An 18,217-nucleotide genomic window follows, 5' to 3' on the forward strand; every position below is an offset into this window, starting at 1 on the left:
ACGACCCCTTTGGGGCTGCTGGCAAAAACCACCCACCGCCCGCCGGGAGGCATATTAAATTCGGGTGCCATTGGATTGCTTCCTGCTTAAAACCAGGACACCGATTCTAGTGAGCGCCTGCTCCGTGCCAGCCCCGTGCTGGGCCAACGATGTTGGGACGGCCATGCAGGGGACCTCGTGCCCGGGCCACCCCGCACTTCCTGACTGTTTGGCTCATGGCGGTGATTTAGGCGTTTGGGGGTCAGCGGGCACGGTAACACGACTCCCCTCACACGGTCGTCTGAGGGTCCAAGGAGGTGGGCACAGCAAAGTCCCTGCACGCAGTAAGTGCTCATCGGAAGCTGCCCCTGTTACCCACTGATGTGCTCCTGGCTGCCCTGGGGGCTCGGGGAGTGGGGCTGAGGCTTGAGAAGTCAGGGTCACCACCCAGGGGGTTTCCGAAGCTGGAAACAGAGCTCAGGGCCACTCTGGGCTGTTTGGGAAGGTAAGACTCCGTCCTCGTCCGCTTGGTACCACCTGTGCTCCGCGGGCGCCTGGGTCACGTGGGCCTGCTGCGCTCGAGCCAAGGGGCAGACCCCCGAAACGGAGAAGGGCCCCCAAGCCCGTCACCTGGAGCCGGGACACAAAGTGACCGGGTGGGTGTCTGGCAACCTCTGACCTGGCCCCCGCCGGAAGGAGCTCGCACTCACGCGCGGCATGCGGAGCTCCGAGCCGCTGGCTGACTGTGCCACGGATCACCCCCCCCCCCCCCCCCCCCCCGCCCCGAGCAGCAGACCACTAGACAGCAACGTGCACGCGGCCGGCGGGTCAGGACTTGAAACTGACCAGACCGGTGTCACGCATCTTTTTTCTTTGGAAACACTTCCTTGATGGAAACTTCTATGTTCGCATAAAGAAGCCATGAAATAGATTTTCTTCTCCTTAAACATGTAACACTACGTCATCTGGGTATGATTAAAATACAATTTAATCACCTGATAAAGTCACATTAGTTAACAAAAAGCATCACGCTGGCATCATTAAGCGTTCAGTGAAGCAGAGCTTTGTAGAAAAATCAGAATGCAAAAGGTCATCCGACCAGAGAACCTCTTAATAATGAGCGGCTGGCGGCCTCGTCCGGCCCACGCTCCGGGGCTGAGCCCTCCCAGTGAGGTCGGGAGACGGGACGGGCACAGGACCGTCAGACGAGTGTTCAGAAGGCGGCAGCCATTTCCAGTATCTTCCGGAACCAGCATTTGAGGTCAATGTCCTCATCAGCTGGATGAGCTCACTCAGACTCAGCTGAGCGAGCCAGTGCGCCTACAGCCTCGACTTCAGACTTTCCACGTGGGTCTTACTGGCAGAAAACTCTGCCCACCAAGATGCCCGCTCCAGCACTTGGCCCTCCTGAAGGACGGCGGTCCAGAGGTTTTTATAGAGCTGCGAACAAGGAGCACACGCGTGAACAACATGCAAGTTTCCTGAGGACGGCCGAGGGGGCAGACGCAAACCCCCTCGTTAGCTTTTGCTGAAAACACAGGACGTTCTGTCACCTTTTAGAAAACTTTAAGGGGATCTAATTCACGCAAATCTTTGTCTCTAACCGAAAGCAAAGGGTAGAACGCGTTTACGAGGACGGCTCCTCACGCCTCCTGCCCAGACTCTGCAAGCGTGAGCTAGCCCTCGGCCCTGATGTGCCCTGTCCCCACGCAGCTGCCGGCGGGGCAGGAGCCCGGCGTGCGCTGTCCCCCTCTGTCCGGCTTGCCGCCTCCTCCGGGACCTCCACGCTCAACTGCCTCCCGTTGGGCAGCCCCGCGGGACGAGGAGAGCGGCTGCCATCCCGGACGAAAGGCCGTGAGTGTCGCGGGAGCTGGTGGCTGGTCCCTCGCCCACCCCAAACCGGGCTCCCAGGCTGACCTCCAGCCCGCGGAGACAAGGAAGGGGCCTACGCTGTGCCTGGCTGGGATCGACAGATTTTACTTGGGAGAATCACCTGCAATGTGCCTCCGACACTGCGCTCTGCCCCCTCCCAGACACACACACTCGGGCTCGCCTGGTGACGGGCTCCGTGGCCGCTTGGAGCTTTGGGCTTCGCTTAACGATCGTCTCTAATAACCTCTGGCGGCTGTGTTCGTTCACTCAAGACGAACGTCTCACGTGGCAGCACCTGGCTAAGGTGTGCGCCACAGAAACCACCCCGACAGGTGAGCCTCGGGTCGGCTCTGGTTCCCACCGTGGAGTCCCCACACCGCGGGACGTGCCCCCGGGCACCGGTCGCTCTCCTGCCCGTCAGCCTGGCTGCCTCTGCAGGGCAGCCGCACGGGCTCGAGTGGGCCAGCCGCACTGGCGCCTTCTGTGAGCGCCAACGCCCCCCTGTGCTCGGGGCCCCGGGGGCGGCCACGTCCCCGCGCTCCGTGACGCCACCGCCCCTGCCGTGTCTCCTCTTCACGCGCCCCCCACGGGCCCGGGCCAGCCCTCTCCCGTGGCCTTGTCGGCACGTCCTCCTCCGTGCGCCTGAGGGGGCCCTGGCCACACCGGGGACCCATTTCGGCCTCCTGCCTCCTCTCCAAACGGTAGATCTGTCCCCAAACCCTGGCTCCGTTGCCCCTGGTGGGGCAGCTGTGGGCAGGCCACCTGGCTTCTCCGGAGGGTGGGTTTCTCCCCGGCACGATGGGCGTGCGACATGCACCGTGTGGGAGGGGGCCAGACGCCCAACCCTGCAGCGCGAGGACCGCAGGCCTCCATGGGGGGCCACTGTCCCCTGCCAGCCTGAGTCAACGGGGGACTTCTGTCCTGCCCACCCCGGGGCCCAGTGCACCATCCCAACCCCACGCGTGGCCTGGGCCGTGCCCCTTTCCCGGATGTGATCTTGCAAAGAACCGAGTCCAGCGTTCCCCTGAGCACACGTGCAGGGGTGCTGTCCCCTTTTGTCCGATTTCCATCGAAACAGAGCCTGGGTCAGCGGCACGTGTCCCCACAGAAAACACATGGTCTTGGGGGCCGGGGGTCAGGCGGGAGTCATTCCTATTCCACTGCTCACAGCCGCAAGACCTCAGGTAAGTGACTTTAACACACTGAAACGTCCCCGCGGTAACACAGGGGCAAACACGGGGCCGCCTGTTGATAGCGCAGTGCTGGGAGGTGCTGAACAGACCTGTGAGCATCAGCCAGCACACAGGGTTATGAGCTGGCTCAGTAACAAGCACAAGGATCACAGGGCAGGACAAGGTGGGGCACACGCCTGGGGGTGGGGGCACTTTGGTTGGAGCCAGAGAAGACCTGAGAGGGGGCATTCTGCTTGGACCCAATGAATGGAAGTGGTCCAGGAACAGCAGGTACAAAGGCCCTGGGGTGGGAAAGCTCACACACCACAACAGAGAGGGATGGTGAGGCTGGAGTCCAGAGGGCCGGAGGAGCACGGCATAAAACGACCTCGGAGAACCAGGCAGAGGTCAGGCCGCCAGGCTGGGGGTGTGGGAAGGGCCGTGCCTGCAGTTTCCGGTATGAGGGCTCAACAGAAGAGCAGCCCGACGAGATCACTTTAAGAAATCATCCTGCAGCACGGCGCGACAGGACAGATCGGGGAGCCGAGGGGGGCTGCCGGGAAGTGAAGGAACGAGGGGTGAGCGCCCGGTGGCCAGAAGGGGTCAGGAGCCAGCACGGCAACAGGCCCCCGGGGGTGTGAGCGTGAGGGCCGCACGAGGGCCTGTGCTGACCCGGCGCCCCGGGCCGACGAAGGTGGTGCGGCCGCCCCCATCTCAGAGGAAGGCGGGCTGGGGGGGCAGGATGGCTAAGTCACCCCAGACATCTCCCGGCCGCTCCCTCCACCGCCGCCCGAGCGTGACAAGTCCCCAGAAGGCGCCAGGGCGCTCCGGGCCCACGTCAGCATCTCGGGCTCTGCCACAGCCACCGCCGGCCCCCGGAGCAGCCCCCGCTCGCGCTCGGACACACGGCGGTTCCCGCCGGGCCGCAGGGGGACAGCTGCGCTCACCTCGCCGTCGGCTCTGCCAATCGGTGAGTCCAGGATAAAGTCGGGAGGGGCGATCACGTCCACCAGGGCAACGGCGTCGTCTTTCAGCTGTTGGGAAACAAAGTCCGTATGCCTGGCAACCCCTGCAAATCTCCATGGCGACCCCTAAGAAACAGAGCCCGGGCCGCCTGTTGCCACGACCCGCTAGCAACGCTGACCACAGCAGGCGCGCGCGCGGCTCGGCCAGTAACGCATTATCTTTTCGTTGGCCTGGACTACAGATCCCCCGGGGGCGCGTCTGAATATTTTCACCACGTTGCTAATCACTCAAGACTTCCAGCGTGTTAACTGCTTTTCAGTAAGGTAGGGGCCCCTCGTAAAAGCGTCCTGCAGGCTCGCTAACTGGCAGCCGTCCTCCGAGATTTGTGTCTGAATCCTGACCCATCTGGGCAGCTGCCGCCGCAGCAGAGGAAAGTATGTCCGGAAAAAATGTGACGGGGAAGGTGTTTATGGGGGCCCGGGAAGGCTGTCCCACGAAGGCTGCCGGTGCACAGCGCTTTTATGACTCTCCCCTCGTGCAAGTCACCTTTCACTGGGACACGTGGAACTTATGTGAGGAGCCTCCCAAGAACTCTCTTGAAATGCAGAAGCGTTTCTTCCCCAAAATAACCGTGAAGTGTCCCGGCTGCACTGACCGGAGCCCTGGAGTGGGGCAGCCTCTGCGATGGAGGCAAGCAGGCGGCCAGCGCGAACAACGGAGTCCGCGAAGCAGAGGAAAGGAGAACACCCGCGGGGCTCAGAGGCTGCTCTTTAGCGCCCCCGCCCGTCTGCCCCGCGGCTGCGTGCCCTCTGCCCCTCGGGCCTCGGATGAACAAGCCTGGAGCCGTCCGCGGAGCGACCCCCTGGTCCAGACAAGGAAACGGTCCGGCTCGGGGGCCGTGCGTGGGGCCTCCGTCTCACCGCGCACCTCGGCCGAGGCCGCACACCCGCCCACGATGCCCACGTGAACCACCGGGCGGGGCTGGCGCCCCTCCGCCTGCCTGACCCGGGCCTCCCCGAGCGAGAATGGGGACCTGGCCCTGCCAGGCGGTGGAGGGAGACGAGGCGTCGGCTGCACACCGTGCACGTGACCAGCTGGCCTGCGGGGGTCACGGTCACCGGGCGGGGGGCTCGGGGGGCTCAGCTGTTTGAGAGCAGAGGAACACCCGCCGCGCTCTTTGTGAACGGCAGCTGGCCCCCGCGGAGCCCACACAGGAAATCCCTGTGGTCGCTGGTTCTGCTCGAGGAACAGTAAACGTGGCCACAGACGCTGATCCAGAAACCAGGAGGCAGAGGGACCACACTCACGAGGGGTCCGGGGAGAGGGGTCACCTGGAACTACATCAGCTCCGAGCACGGAGAGGGGACAAATGAGGTGGCCCGTCACCGGCCATTGAGACGTCTGATAAAATGCTGGCAGGGCCTTGACTTAACTGCCCAACGTCAGGAAGACAGAGGACGCAGCTACCTGCGGGGGCCCGACAGGGCAGCACCAGCACGTGTGGCCCTTTAACTGCAAATTGGTTCAAAGTAAGGACAGACACCCTCAGCCACACCGGGCACACTTTCACCTGCCAGCCGCCCACGGGGCTGTGGTGATCACAAGGGACAGCACGGCCCCAGGACACGTCCACCCCCGTAGACGTTCCCACTGGACGTGGTGCCACACGAACATAAAGCGGGGGCTGGACCCACCTGACCTTTCTGGATGACAAAGGTCAAAGAGTACAATACACAAAGAAATAACGAGGCACCTGGGCGGCTCGGTTAGGCGTCCGACTCCTGATTACGGTTCAGGTCACGAGCTCATGGTTCGCGGGATCGAGCCCCAGGTCGGGCTCCGCGATGCGCTGACAGCACGGAACCTGCTTGGGATCCTCTCTCTCCCTCTCCCTGCCCCTTCCCCACTCGCTCCTGTGCACTAAGTACCTAAATAAAGAAGTAAATAAGCCACGAAATGAATTTAAGCTGGCCACCGAGTACCTTGGAAGGCTCGAAAAAAGAATTACCAAGGTAGCTGTAAAACAGCGTATTACAGAGTCTGGATTCTAAGACGCTCCCTGAAAATCACTCTTTGCCTAACATTTTTGACACGGGCATATTTTCCCATTCTGGCCCAAAGTCGCACGCACGCTCGTGTGTGTGTGTCACCAGGCAGTGGTTACCTGGAACGCGGGTGAATCACAGGAGGGTGATCGCGACTCACCTGTGCGCACAGGGCCAGGATGGCGTCCTCGATCATTTTACCCGCCTGCTCACCAGAAAAGTAGCCACCTGTAAGCAGAGGGCGGGTCACACTGGGCACGGGCGCCCTGCGGCCACATGGGCCCCTCCGGGCGCCCCGCCCCGCCCCCGCCGCAGGAGGGCTCCCTGCCACCCAGGCCCGGCTGCAGCCCTTTCCCAGGAACACGCTGGCCGGGGCCAGGGCTCCCACGTCCCTGTCCCATCACTGCGCATGCGCCTGGAGGCCGCGGCCAGCGGTGGCGTCTAGTGGGCCCAAGCATGCGGCCTGTGCATTTGAGAGCGCATTTGCTGCAGAATCTCTTCTTTGCCTTTTGTGATGGAAACTGCCCGTCACTGGGAGTTGTGTCGTAAAGCACGCGGTCTCCTGCCTTGCACCTGCCGCACCCCGTTTGAACCGCCCTCCCCTCTGCTAGCCTCGCCTGAGCTCTCGTGGCCTCCGGGGGCAACACCAGCCCCGAGGGGGAACCTGGTTCTTGGCAAGGGGAGTAGGGCACACAGGCTGACTCCTGGCCAGGCCGGATGCACGCACAGGACACTTACAGACACAGCATTAACGTGTCCGGAGGGAGACTGGGGAAAAAGGTCTAAAGTCTCTCCTTGGAAGGACAATAATGAAAACAGTTGAGAAGCTCAGGCTTGCCCCATGTTCACCAATCTCCCGGGAATCAGCCCACACACCACCTCCTCCAGGCTGCCCTCCTGGGTCCACAGGCTGGGCGTTCCTGAGGGTGCCTCCCAGCAGCCTGGGCTTGTGTCTATGTAGGACCTATGGGACTCGAGGGGTGGGTAACCAACTCCCTGTCTGGCTAACGTGGGCCTTCTGGAATATTCTCTGAACTGGAAGCGGACTTCAAAGGGACCCTGAGTGAAAGCGAAACTACGTCGGCAACATCGTCCTGATGCCACTTTTCTTGCCACGGGGCTGGAGCTCCTCATCTGCCCACAGGCTCACACAGCCTGTGAGGACCGCTCAGGACGAGGAGCCAAAGCCTCCCGGACAGAACAGGCTGCACTCCGGGGCGGGACGGGGCGCGACAGGGCGGGGAGGCGGGCTCAGGGGCGGCCGCAGGGCCTCACCTCGGTAGAGCAGGGCCGTGTGCTGGTTCAGGGACCACAGGGCGTAGAGAGCACTGAGCCGCCGGAGCACGGCCCGCAGCGGGGGCGGCACGCTGGGCTGGTGCACGTACTCGTGGAACGTCCGCACCACCGTGAGCTCCAGGAACGCCAGGGCCAGGGAACGGCAGCGGTACACCTTAAAACAGAGCACGGCCCGGGGCCACCGACCCCCGTGAGCGGGCGGCCGGGGCTCCCGTCACAGCGGTTTCTGGTGGAAGAAACCCTCGGGAGCACAGACGAAGGTCTGAGCTCCGGCGCACATCCAGACCCGGGGACGACGACAGCAGGTGAGGCGGTGCACGGAGGGGCTACACGGCGTGAGCAACGCCCCAGCGGGAGCGCTGCGGACAGGCCCGCACGCCAGAATGCCCAGCTCGAAGCTGGCATTTATGCTCTCCGAGGCCTCGGGAAAGCCGGCGTCAGCAGCCCCGTCTGGAGCACACAGCCACAACTGCGCCCCCAGGAGGCACGAGGGCACGCCGTGGGTCCCCTTCCGCGCCCGGAGCCGCGGAGAAGTCGCCGGGTGACCCGGGCCAGCCCCTCGGGGTGACGCTGTGCCCCCTCTCCCGGGCTGCTGAGGAAACCGATTCTCCATCCCACTCACACATCTGTCCGGAAGTTCGGGGACGGCTGACGGGCGGCCAAGGCGTGGGGCCGCCCCCGGCCGGGTCTCATCTGCGGGCACGGTGCTGACACTGGCTGGGTCTGTGAAAGCAGGAGGTCACTGCAGACCTCTGGTCCCGGTGTCTCCTTTTTTACCCAGCATCCGAAGTACCTGCCGGTCATTGTTAGCTTTGCTCGTCAGCTTTTCTTTCTCCATCTGCACTCGATCATCCGACCGGATTTTTTTTAACCCGAAAAACTGCACTGGCATCACCTGACCTGTTATAACCAGCAGGTGGCGCCTTCGCACGGCAGCCTCGGGGGCGGGGGGGGGGGGGGGGCCGCGTCTACGCGGGACGGCTCCGCTGGCTGGGCGTCGGCCACTCCGCGCGTCACCTGAGAATCTGCGCAATGACGGCTGTGGAGCCCACGATGTGGGGGCCGCACGTGCTAGGTCCAGATGGCTGGGGAGGCAGGACGCCTGTGTGAGGGAGGCGCGGCCCAGGGGGAGAGGCCTGTGGCCTCTGAGACTCGGTGGGCCAGAGGGCAGGTCTGCTTCCGTTGGCTGCGGCCCCAGACCCCCCGAGGACCGCTGCACTCAACGTCAGGGGCCCTCTGCTCGCTTGAGTCTGCCCCCAGGGACGTCTGCCACCTCAGACACATCTCCGGTTCTCAAAACTCAGGGGCGGTGTTGACATCTTCGTGGGTAGAGGTGGGGGCACTGTGGAGCACCACACAGAGCACAGGACAGGCCCCGTCCCACCGAGAACTGTCTGCCCACGTGTCCACACTGTGGGGGGCCCCTTGCCTCTGGACGGGTCCGGATGGAGCCCCTGCTCCCCCAACCTCCACTAGCCAGGGGCGTGCGGTGGGGCCACAGCTCTGCTGTTCAGCTTCCAAGCGGTCCTCTGACCCCCCAGCGCCGTGCTGTTTAACCGTCCCCTTTGGGAGTCTGATGAGGCACACCTCGGACCCGATGTGGCCGAGGGCCACCTGTCACTACGCAGCAATGGACCTGGGACCCCGTTTGCAGAGAGCGAGCACTCAGAGGCAGGGCCGGTCACACGTGCAGGGTCAGGAGGGGTGGCCCCTGCCCCCAGCCCTGTCCCCTCTCCTCAGTGTCCCCCGTGCCGGGCTCCCCTCTCCCCCGAGCCCCACCCCTACCCCCACGACGTATAAACCAATCGGGGTCCAGGTATTCATTTCTGCTGTGCTCTGATCACTGAGGACATCTGCACATTAACGAGCGACGGATACTTCCGGCACAAAACTAACTCCTACCTGTCCCGGTGTGGACGTCGGCACAGCTGAGCCAGGGCATTTCTCTTGGCCTCGATTTCCTTACGCATCAGAGAGGCCGGCACGAGACGAGAATATGCGAGGAGCCCGTGTGTGGCCGGGGGAGGAAAGCTCATCTGCGTTTGCGAGGCAGACGGCTCCGGGAGGGGGTCTCTGCAGCCCACCTGTTCACGTTTTCTCACTTTGAGCCCGGGAGGGGATTACTCGGCCCAAAGAGGCAATAAACGCAGCTATTCGAGAGCCTACTGCGAGCGGGCAGGTGGCAGGTTAGCAGAACGTCCGCGGTCTCTGGCGGCCTCCCCCGCCGAGTCCCGGCAAGCTCGTGCTGGGACGACACGAGAGCAGCCGGCGTCTGCCCCCAAGGGCACAGCAGGTTCGCTCCCTCCGTGACCCGCCGGTCACTGTCCTTCGACCCGCGTGGCCCCGGTTCAGGTTAAGCAACTGTCGTGCCTGCTGCCTTGGGCCAGCGGCTGGGTCCCCTCCCGGGAGCCCTTTCCCTCACGGGGACGCTGTCTGTGGGTCACGCTGTACGTGCCTCCCCAGTCTGCGGTCTGTCTCCTGATCTCTGTTTATAGAAATAGTGAAAGTTGACGTAGTCTGATCTGACGGGTTTTTTCTACAGCTTCTGGGTTTCCTGTCTTAAGGCTGGTCCCACGCCCAGGCTGCATCAGCGTTCTCGGACACGTTCTTCTCACGCCGTCCTGCTGCTCCAGTCATGACACGGGAAGAGACGGCATCTTCTCTGGGACACACGGACGCCCAGCCCTGGCCGTGAGAGCTCTCGGCTGTCGGAAACGAGCCAGTGCTCGCTCTTAAAATGCTCCGTGATCCAGACCAGGTGCGGAAAATGCAGACTGCTCCTGGGCCATCACCTCTCTTCCAGGCCTCACGGCTGCTCCCCGTGCTACACCCCAGCTTCTGAGTGCCGGTCAGCTCAGCAGCTCTCCCCAGGCACCCCCCCTCTGCTGGACCCAGAACCCAGGCTGGGCCAGCTGGCCTCTCCGTCCTTTTCAGCCATGCCGCTCACTGAAATGCTGCTACGAGGTCCTTCGGTGAAGGTCTAAGGGTGAAGTATTTCTAAAACAGCTGCGCCCCTGCTCGGGGCCCGCCGCCAGGGTGTCGGGCACAGGGGCGGAGGGACAGCACGGAGACCCACCGCCACCCCCGGGGAAGCGCTCTGGCATCCGGACGGAGGTGCCTTTTGTACCCTCCTCCCCTCCAGAAATGGAGGACCTGTTCCATGTCAACAGTGACGGCCTGACATGCAGAGAACGGAGGGACGCGGGACAAGCTAACGTGCTGCCGTCGCTGTCCAAAAGACTAAGCCTGCCGTGGCCCCAGCCGTTCCACAAGGATCCTTTCCCTGCCCCCCAGTTTTGGTCATTGTGACACGAGCTACAGTTTGCTAACTGCAGCCACCTGCTGAATTCGCTTCCTTGAGGCCCTGGGGCCGACCTGGGTCTACTCTTCCAGGCCTTTCCAATCAAGACGCCATCCTGTTCCCTGAGCTCCACACCTGGGCAGGTGTGTGCGGCAGGTCCCGGGAGACACCACCCGCTTTGCTTCTGGCCGCGTCCACCCGAGCGCGGAAGCCGCCGTCCCAGTGTAACGGGAAGGGGCGGGGGCATCTGCAGATGCGCGGATGAGGACGCCGAGTTCTCGACGCAGAGCCTCACGAAGTGAGACCAAGGAGAGGGGACGCCATCAGTTCTAGAGACTTCTTGTTTCCTTCATCCATGGCCTCCCCAACAATACCCTGGGTCATGACGGGCCAGCTCCTGACGCCAGGAGGCGTGTTAGAGCAGGCTGCCTCCATACCGTGGATTCCGGAACCCAGGAGCTGGCCCTGACCGAACACGAGAACCAAAGGCACCCTGGGACCCAAGGCTCCTTGAGAAGGGCAGTAATGACCTGAGAGCAACCAAGTGCAGGGCCGGTGGGACCTCACGTGAGTCACCAAGCTGTCGCTGGTCGGCTGGGAGGGACCAGGGCTGGTGCCTGGCCCCAGAGCCCAGTGTCCCAGCTCCAATAGTGACAGCTCTGGACACTGAGCACTTTGTTTGTTTTGTTAATTTTTTTTGAATGTTTATTTTTGAGAGAGAGAGACAGAGCATGAGTGGGGAAGGAGCAGAGAGAGAAGGGGACACAGAATCCGAAGCAGGCTTCAGGCTCCGAGCTGCAGCACAGAGCCCGACGCGGGGCTCGAACCCACAAACCACAACATCATGACCTGAGCTGAAGTGGGACGCTCAACCGACTGAGCCACCCAGGCGCCCCGAGGACACTGAGCACTTTAAACACGACACCCACAATCCAGCAAGGTCCCTGCAGCAAACTAGGGTGCAGACAGGTCGTGCACCTGAGGGCACAGGGGCAGGAGGGCCTGGCCGGCCACCAGCAGGACATTCAGCTTACGGGGACAGGGCAGCACAGAAATCCAAAGCAAATTCAAAAAGCAATTTTAAGAACAAGCATACCTGACTGTTGTTTCTTGCTTCAAAGTCACTGATTCCTGATCTCTTCTCTTGGTTTACCTTCTGCACACTCTCTCGGAGCAGGTAACAGACCAGCCACTCGTATGCCGCCAGCGGGACTTCAAGACAAGACACAGAAGAGAAAGTAGCGATAGAGCACCCACGTGTGCAGAGCACTTACGCGGGCGGGAGGGGCAGAGGGTGCACAGTGATCTTCGTGGCGAGAGTGCGAGGCGGGCCCGGTTCACGGACACGGAGGCACTGGGACGGCACGGCCTCAGGCTGGGACAGGCACCAGGAGGGCACGTTCTGGCTCCGACTGAGGCCATGGGGCCACAAAGCCACTTTGGGTTGGCGGCAAGTTCTGGGTGACGAGACAGGGCGCATCGCCTCAGTGTCACTACGGATCTGCACGGACGAGAGGACGGCTTCGCGGCAGATGGCGGGCAAGTGGCGGGAGGAAGGGGTGTCTGTTCACTGGCCAGCACGGCCCTTGGTCTCCCTGGGACTAGCGGGCAGCTGAGCGGGGGCTTCTCGCTGGCCCTCCCGGGGCCTCAGCCTACGCGCCTTCCTCCCAAGGAGCTCTAGGCAAGAAAGGAGGTGCCACCACAGAGTGTAGACAGACAGGCACGTGCTGGGAGGGGCCGGAAGAGGGAAGGCCGCAGGGCGCCCCCTGGCCCGGGAGCCCTTCTGCTCAGCGGTTGCCCTCGGCGCGGGGCCCCCAGAAGGGACCACAGGGACCTGGCCACGCTGGGTCCGGCCCCAAAGCCTGGGCGAAGGGTCCTGGGGATTCCTCCTGCGTCACACAGCCCACTCCCGGGGAAGGCAGGCGGCACTCGCCGGGGCCCTGCCGCGGACACTCGACTGTCTCAGCACAACTGAGAGGTCCGTGAAAGAACAAATAAACTCACTCACGGGGCCGAGACAAAGCTCACACGCCGAGCGCACACGGCGGCCCCGGTTCCTCTGGGGCCTCCTCGAGCCCGTGCCAGAGTCCGGCCAGGTGTGGGGGCTCCGCGGGGGCCCCCAAAAGACACGCTCACGTCCTGACGCGAAGCCTGCAAGTGTCTTTCTTGGGAAAAGGCAGACGTGAGCAGCTAAGGATTCTAGAGACTCCCCTGGAGAGTGTGGGCCCTAAATCCAACAAGTGTCCTATGGGGTCAGAGGGGAGATACACATATGGGGGGGCCATAGGGCATGGAGGAGACACGGAGTGATGCGACCATGAGCCCAGGAGCGCTGGGGGCCCTGGAGGCTGGGAGAGGCAGGAAGGACCTCCCACCCCCAGCCTCTGCAGCGAGCGCAGCCCTGCCCCACCCCCTGGTCCCGGGGCATCTGGACATACCCGCCGGGCACTTGGCTCCACGAGTGACACCAGAACCCCCCCGTGTCATCACCCCTCCCCTCCCCTCCCCCCGGGGGCTTTGTTCTCACCCAGCCCTCGGTCCAGCAAGCCCCTCTGGGCCGGCCAGCCACCTTCCAACCACCTCTCTGCCTCCCCCGACACTGCCTCTGCTAGACCCCCGTTTCCTGGCCGATCCCCCCTTCCAGGGTGGGGCCCCAACCTCGGTGCGCCCAGAAAGCAAGGCTCGGCCGACTGGCACCAGCCCCCGGGCTGGCGTGGCAGGGTCTGGGTGTGGCCTGCTCTCCGTCCATGCCCCCGCACCCGGTGCTCCTCCTCTAAACCCGCAAGACCCCCCGCGGAGCCTGCCGCCGGGGAGACAGCCGAGTTCTCCCTGCTCCGTCCCTCCCGAGGGAGGGCTTGGAGCGGCGGCCCCCAGTGAGAGCGCACCGTGGGCCAGGCCCCACCCAGAGCAGCGTGGGGACGACTGTGTACTGCAGGGGAAACTGAGGCTCGGAGAGGCCAAGTGCCCAGCCGTAGGTCTCGTGGACTCCAGAGCCTGAGCTCCGTGACTGCGGCCCGGAACCCGCTGAACGGGTGGTAGGTGAGCCTCTGCCTGGTGTGCACACGGCCGTCAGAAGCTGCCTGGTGTGCAGATCGGCCAAGGAAAGGAAAGAACCAGGCCTCGTGTCAGGTGGCAGCACAGGTCCTCAGAGGCGCCGGGACATCTGCGAAACCCGTCCTCGGCACACACGCTGGCCTGCAGGTCAGAGGAAGCGGGGAGATGCGGAAGGCAGAGCCGGGAACCCCGCCCGCCCCTGAAGGAAACCCTCTGCGCCTTCCCGGCAGGCTGCTTCTGCATCGAAGGGTCTCGTGTCCTGGTCCTACAGAGCTTGAGGGTCAGGAAGATTTCACGTACTCTTTACCAAGGACGCAGCCGACGCAAGCCAGGGCCCACGTGTGGGATGTGATGACAAGGGGCCGGCCACGCGCCGCACGCTGCCTCCTCCGTGTGCGGAGAGGAGCATCGGCATTCGGGGTCGGGCGCTGTCGCCAAAGGAACTTCAGCTGCATTGTTTCCTCCTGAAAACGCAGGCCAAGGCAGTCACAGGGAAAACACGACTCTGTCCGGGCACGTGTCCTGCTGCGGGTTCGCAGGTGCTGCCTCGGGTTTCGGTGTCCGCGAGGGGCGGTGGGGGGGAACCCACGCGGAGTCCTGGGGACGTCACGCAGCTGGCAGACCGCTTGTGTTCCATCTGGTTTCACGACGGGTGACGGTTTCTGGGGAAAAATTCTGGTGGCGTTGATGTCGCAAGAGGCATTAGGTTATTTTCCGGCGCGTTCTGTAGCAACGCTGGGCTGGGGAGCTCTGCCATCATCTGAAATCGATCTTCAAGCGTGTCCCACCGTGTGTACAAGGGCAGACGGAGACCTGTAGGTCACTTACTGTCCGGAAAGCCGTGACAGAACGTGGCGACCGATGAGAAATCAAGCGGTTAGGGCAGAAGCTTCCTGGATGACGATGGAGGAGAGCCAGCTGGGAAGCCAGCCGGCCTGGGTCCTACTCTTGCCCCGGCTGTTGACGTGGGCTGGGCCGGCCGGGACCACCCGGCCCAGCCTCCTCTAGGGAGACGTGAGCAGTGCGTGCCCCGCAGGGCCAAGCGGACAGTGTGCGGCCGGTTCCAGCACCCGCAGCTGCTGCGATGTCTCGGGCTCTCGGTCCCTGGCGGGCGGGCAGGCGGGCGGGCAGGCGGGCAGCAGGTCCTGTACCCAGAGGACCCAGCGGCCCCCGGGCCCCAGGGGACGCTCACTCTGGGGTCTCCTGGTGCAGCTGCCCTCCTCCCACGCCGCAGGCGCTCAGCTGACAGCGGTCGGGGGAACAAAGGGCATCTCGCAGTGAGTCTGGGGAGGCCAGAGCCACGCGTGGCTGCGTTTACCGCAGTGGCCGACGGGTCCCGAACGCAAGCACGGCAGGAGCACGGTGCCCAGCGTCCCCACGAGAGCCTGTCCCTGCCCACCCGGGGACGCCTGTGCTTCTGGAAGAAGTTGCCTTTCCCCCTGCGGCTGCTGGGTTAAGAGTTGGCTACGTGTCCGGCTCTTGATTCTGGCTCAGGTCATGACCTTACGGTTCCCGGGTTTGAGCCCCGAGCCAGGCTCTGCGCGCTGACCGTGCAGAGCCCGCTCCGGATTCTCTCTCTCCCTCTCTCTCTGCCCCTCCCCGCTCGCTCTCCATCTCAAAAATAAATAAACGTTTAAGAAAAGAGAAGAACCTGGAGAGGCGGGTGCCGCTATTGCCCCGGGCGTGGCCAGCGGGCCGAGGCGGGCAGGGCCGGAGCAGACCCAGGCGGCCGGGCGCCCCCTCGCTCTCCCGGCGGGTGGGCTGCACTTCCAGGTCCCGGGAGGCTCAGAGGAAGAGCGGCTCCTGCCCGGCCCCCAGGACGCGTGCTCCGAGGTCCGCCTCGCCGCCAGCCCACAGAGGCAGTCCGCGAGGGCGTGGAAACCGGCGTTTCCGGGAGGAATGAAGCAGGTGCGTTCGGTGCTCGTGGGTCGGACGACGGTGAGACCAGTGGCGTTTCTGCTGTGGCTTCGAGTGCCGCGTGTCTGACACGGGACTTGACAAAAAGCTGAGCGGGGCCCCGCGGGAGGCGCAGGCCCGGCCACGAGTTCCAGCCCTGTTCCTGTGGCAGTCTCCTCCGGGGGCTTCTGGGGGCTGGTGCTGGGCCTCGGAGCACAACAGGCCGGGCCTGACCCGGGCTCGGCGCGGAGACCACGGACGCGCCGCTGGACCTTCCTGGGCCTGGGCGCCGGGGGAGCGTGGGGACGCGGAGGGGACCGGACAGAGCGGGGACGCGACCAGAGCCGCTCCGCCCCACACTGCCCCCCACCAGCACCGCCACCGCCCCGTCCGGGACACCCATCTTCTCTCGTGTTGCCGTGTTCCCATGGCGGACAGAGCGGCCTTCGCCCCAGAGGGACGTTTCAGAGTGAGTCATCACGGCGCACACACAGACCCGTCAGTCAGCCGCTCTCTTCTCCAGAGTCCCGTGTTTCCCCCAGCCCTGGATCAACGCACACGCTCCGCTGGGCACATCCCCCCCCCACCCCATGGCCACCCCGCCCGTGTCACTGAGATCTCAGACGGGCTGTCCTGGGCAGTCGAGCCCAGTGTGTGGGCCCCTGCCATGCAGAGCCCCTGCTCCTTTGCACAGGCCCGTCCCTATTGGACCATAATGCCGCGTGAGAGCAGGAACCCGGTCGCGGCCGGCTCTGCCCCCCAGCCAGGCTGTCACGGCCACACAAGACGAGCACGGGCACCAATGGTCACGGCCGCTGAGCCTGTGCAGAGGCCGAGGGGGGTGAGCACACGGCAGAGCGGGGGCCGCGGAGGTGATGCCAGTGTGGCCGGCACGTGCAAAGGCCCTGAGCAAAAGGGCCCCAGCTTCCTGTGAAGACGGCTCAGTCACAGGGGCGGCCGGCGGGCAGGAGCCCAGCTGCCCAGCGAGGCAGGAACCCAGAGCCTCTCCGTCTTCGCCCTCAGAGGGGGAGGCAGCACCCGACTCAGGAGTCGGGCCGGGGAGGTGCTGGGTGAACACGGGAACCGACCAGCCGCCTGCAGGCCCTACCAAAGCCCCCCACTGCGGTACGGTGTGCCCCCCAGGATCACGAGGGGAGGGAGATGGGGAGAGAGCGTGCTCACCTGACGACTCCAAGCAGCCGGCGACACTGGGGCACGAGAACCTCTGGTCGAGGATGTCGGGATAGGCTTCCAGAAAGTCCACGGTCCCCAGAGGGCTCTCAAGGCGAGCGCCACCTACAAGCACACCCAGGACCCGGAGTGACGGACGCCGTCCTGCCTCGCTGACCACCCCCCCCACCGGAAGGTGGTGAGTCACTGCCTGAGGACACACGTCCTTCCTGCAGACACGGGTGGATGAGCTGGCCCGGCGGGGCCCAGACGGCCCAGCTGCACCAGCAGGGGCGGGGTCTTACCCTGGAGGCGGAGCTCCAGCAGGCCCAGCAAGTAGCCGCTGGTCTGCTGCAGCAGGACGTTGTTGTCCCCTTCGTACGTGCAGTTGGGGTCGTTCTCGTTCCTGAGGTCGCCCAGGCGGTTCACTGCAACGGACCACACACTTCATCACTTCCTGCACTCGCGGGACAGTACTGCCACCATCCCCCCGCCCGACCGAGACACCGCGCTCCGAGGCCGCCGAGGCCCCGCTCCTCCCCAGCCGGGTCTCCACCTCCCAGCCTGGCCGCTCTGCCTTTAAGGGGACACACACAGCCACGCGGCCAGGCCCCCGACGTCCACGGCGCGGCGCTCGAGAAATGCCCGGCGTCGCCCGCGTCTCCCTCTCCCCTGCTGACCGCGGGCCTCGCGAGGGTGGCTGACAGGCACGGGCCCCTCAGGGGAGCTGCCCACCCCGTGGCATTTTTTTACACAAGAAACGTCAGGTATCAGAAGACAACGCTCAGCCTTTTTTTGTTGTCTCTCCCGCCAACCACGGGACTTCGTTCCTCTGCCTGTTTTACAAGGTACGCTTTCCAGACCCTCCTGTCTGGGTCTCCGTCCTCCGACGGAGAATGTTCTCCACAGGCCAGGCTGGGCCGGGAGGAGCCAGAGGGAAAAGCGGGGGCCTCCCAGGCTCACACGCTGCTGGGAACAGGGCCAGAGAGGGCGCATGAGGTTCTGTAGCTGCCGCCGGGCTTGTGGTCACCTGTGCCACCCTGATCGTTTTCCCCCGACTTGGTGCCCCAGGCCGTAGAGAGACCTCCCTACAGAAACAGTCGGGCGAGGCCACGGAGAAATAACTTGCAATTGCTATTAAACCTAGACAGGGCCCGTGACATCTGCCCCGCTGAGTCGGGTCTCGCCCATTGCGGCCTGGCGTTTACACACAGGACACGGACACAGGAGTTTCTTGTCGTCTGCACTGCTGCACGTTCAAGTTCATTATCCCACTTATGGCCCAACACGGCCAACTGTTTACAGGGACTCCAGGAGTCGTAACGACAGAAACTACAGAATGCTGCACAGAGGACAACATGGGTGAGTGACACGGCACAGCCACGGTCGCCTGTTCGTCAGCAGGGAAGGGGGAGGCGGAGGCAGCCGAGGGACGGCCGAGGGCCTCCCACGTGACAAGGAACGGG

At 64.1% G+C, this 18,217-nt stretch overlaps 1 protein-coding gene across 3 annotated transcripts in view; it reads right to left on the reverse strand.

Moving 5' to 3' along the window:
* Window positions 1-949: 949 nt before the first annotated feature.
* ACOX3 (acyl-CoA oxidase 3, pristanoyl) overlaps window positions 950-18,217 on the reverse strand; it is a 42,125-nt gene continuing 24,857 nt past the window's right edge. For 2 of the 3 annotated variants that reach the window (XM_027072300.2, XM_053217653.1), the window contains 7 exons: window positions 17,057-17,179; window positions 16,764-16,877; window positions 11,728-11,843; window positions 7,310-7,484; window positions 6,195-6,262; window positions 3,971-4,114; window positions 950-1,419 (listed from right to left, as the gene is read on the reverse strand). In XM_027072300.2, coding sequence (XP_026928101.1) covers window positions 1,300-1,419; window positions 3,971-4,114; window positions 6,195-6,262; window positions 7,310-7,484; window positions 11,728-11,843; window positions 16,764-16,877; window positions 17,057-17,179 — 860 coding nt within the window. In that variant the 3' untranslated portion in view covers window positions 950-1,299. The remainder of the gene's footprint in view (window positions 1,420-3,970; window positions 4,115-6,194; window positions 6,263-7,309; window positions 7,485-11,727; window positions 11,844-16,763; window positions 16,878-17,056; window positions 17,180-18,217) is intronic. The other variant, XM_027072341.2, reaches the window with a different exon arrangement.

Source organism: Acinonyx jubatus, chromosome B1 (assembly GCF_027475565.1).
Source record: "Acinonyx jubatus isolate Ajub_Pintada_27869175 chromosome B1, VMU_Ajub_asm_v1.0, whole genome shotgun sequence".
Classification (NCBI taxonomy): Eukaryota; Metazoa; Chordata; class Mammalia; order Carnivora; family Felidae; genus Acinonyx; species Acinonyx jubatus.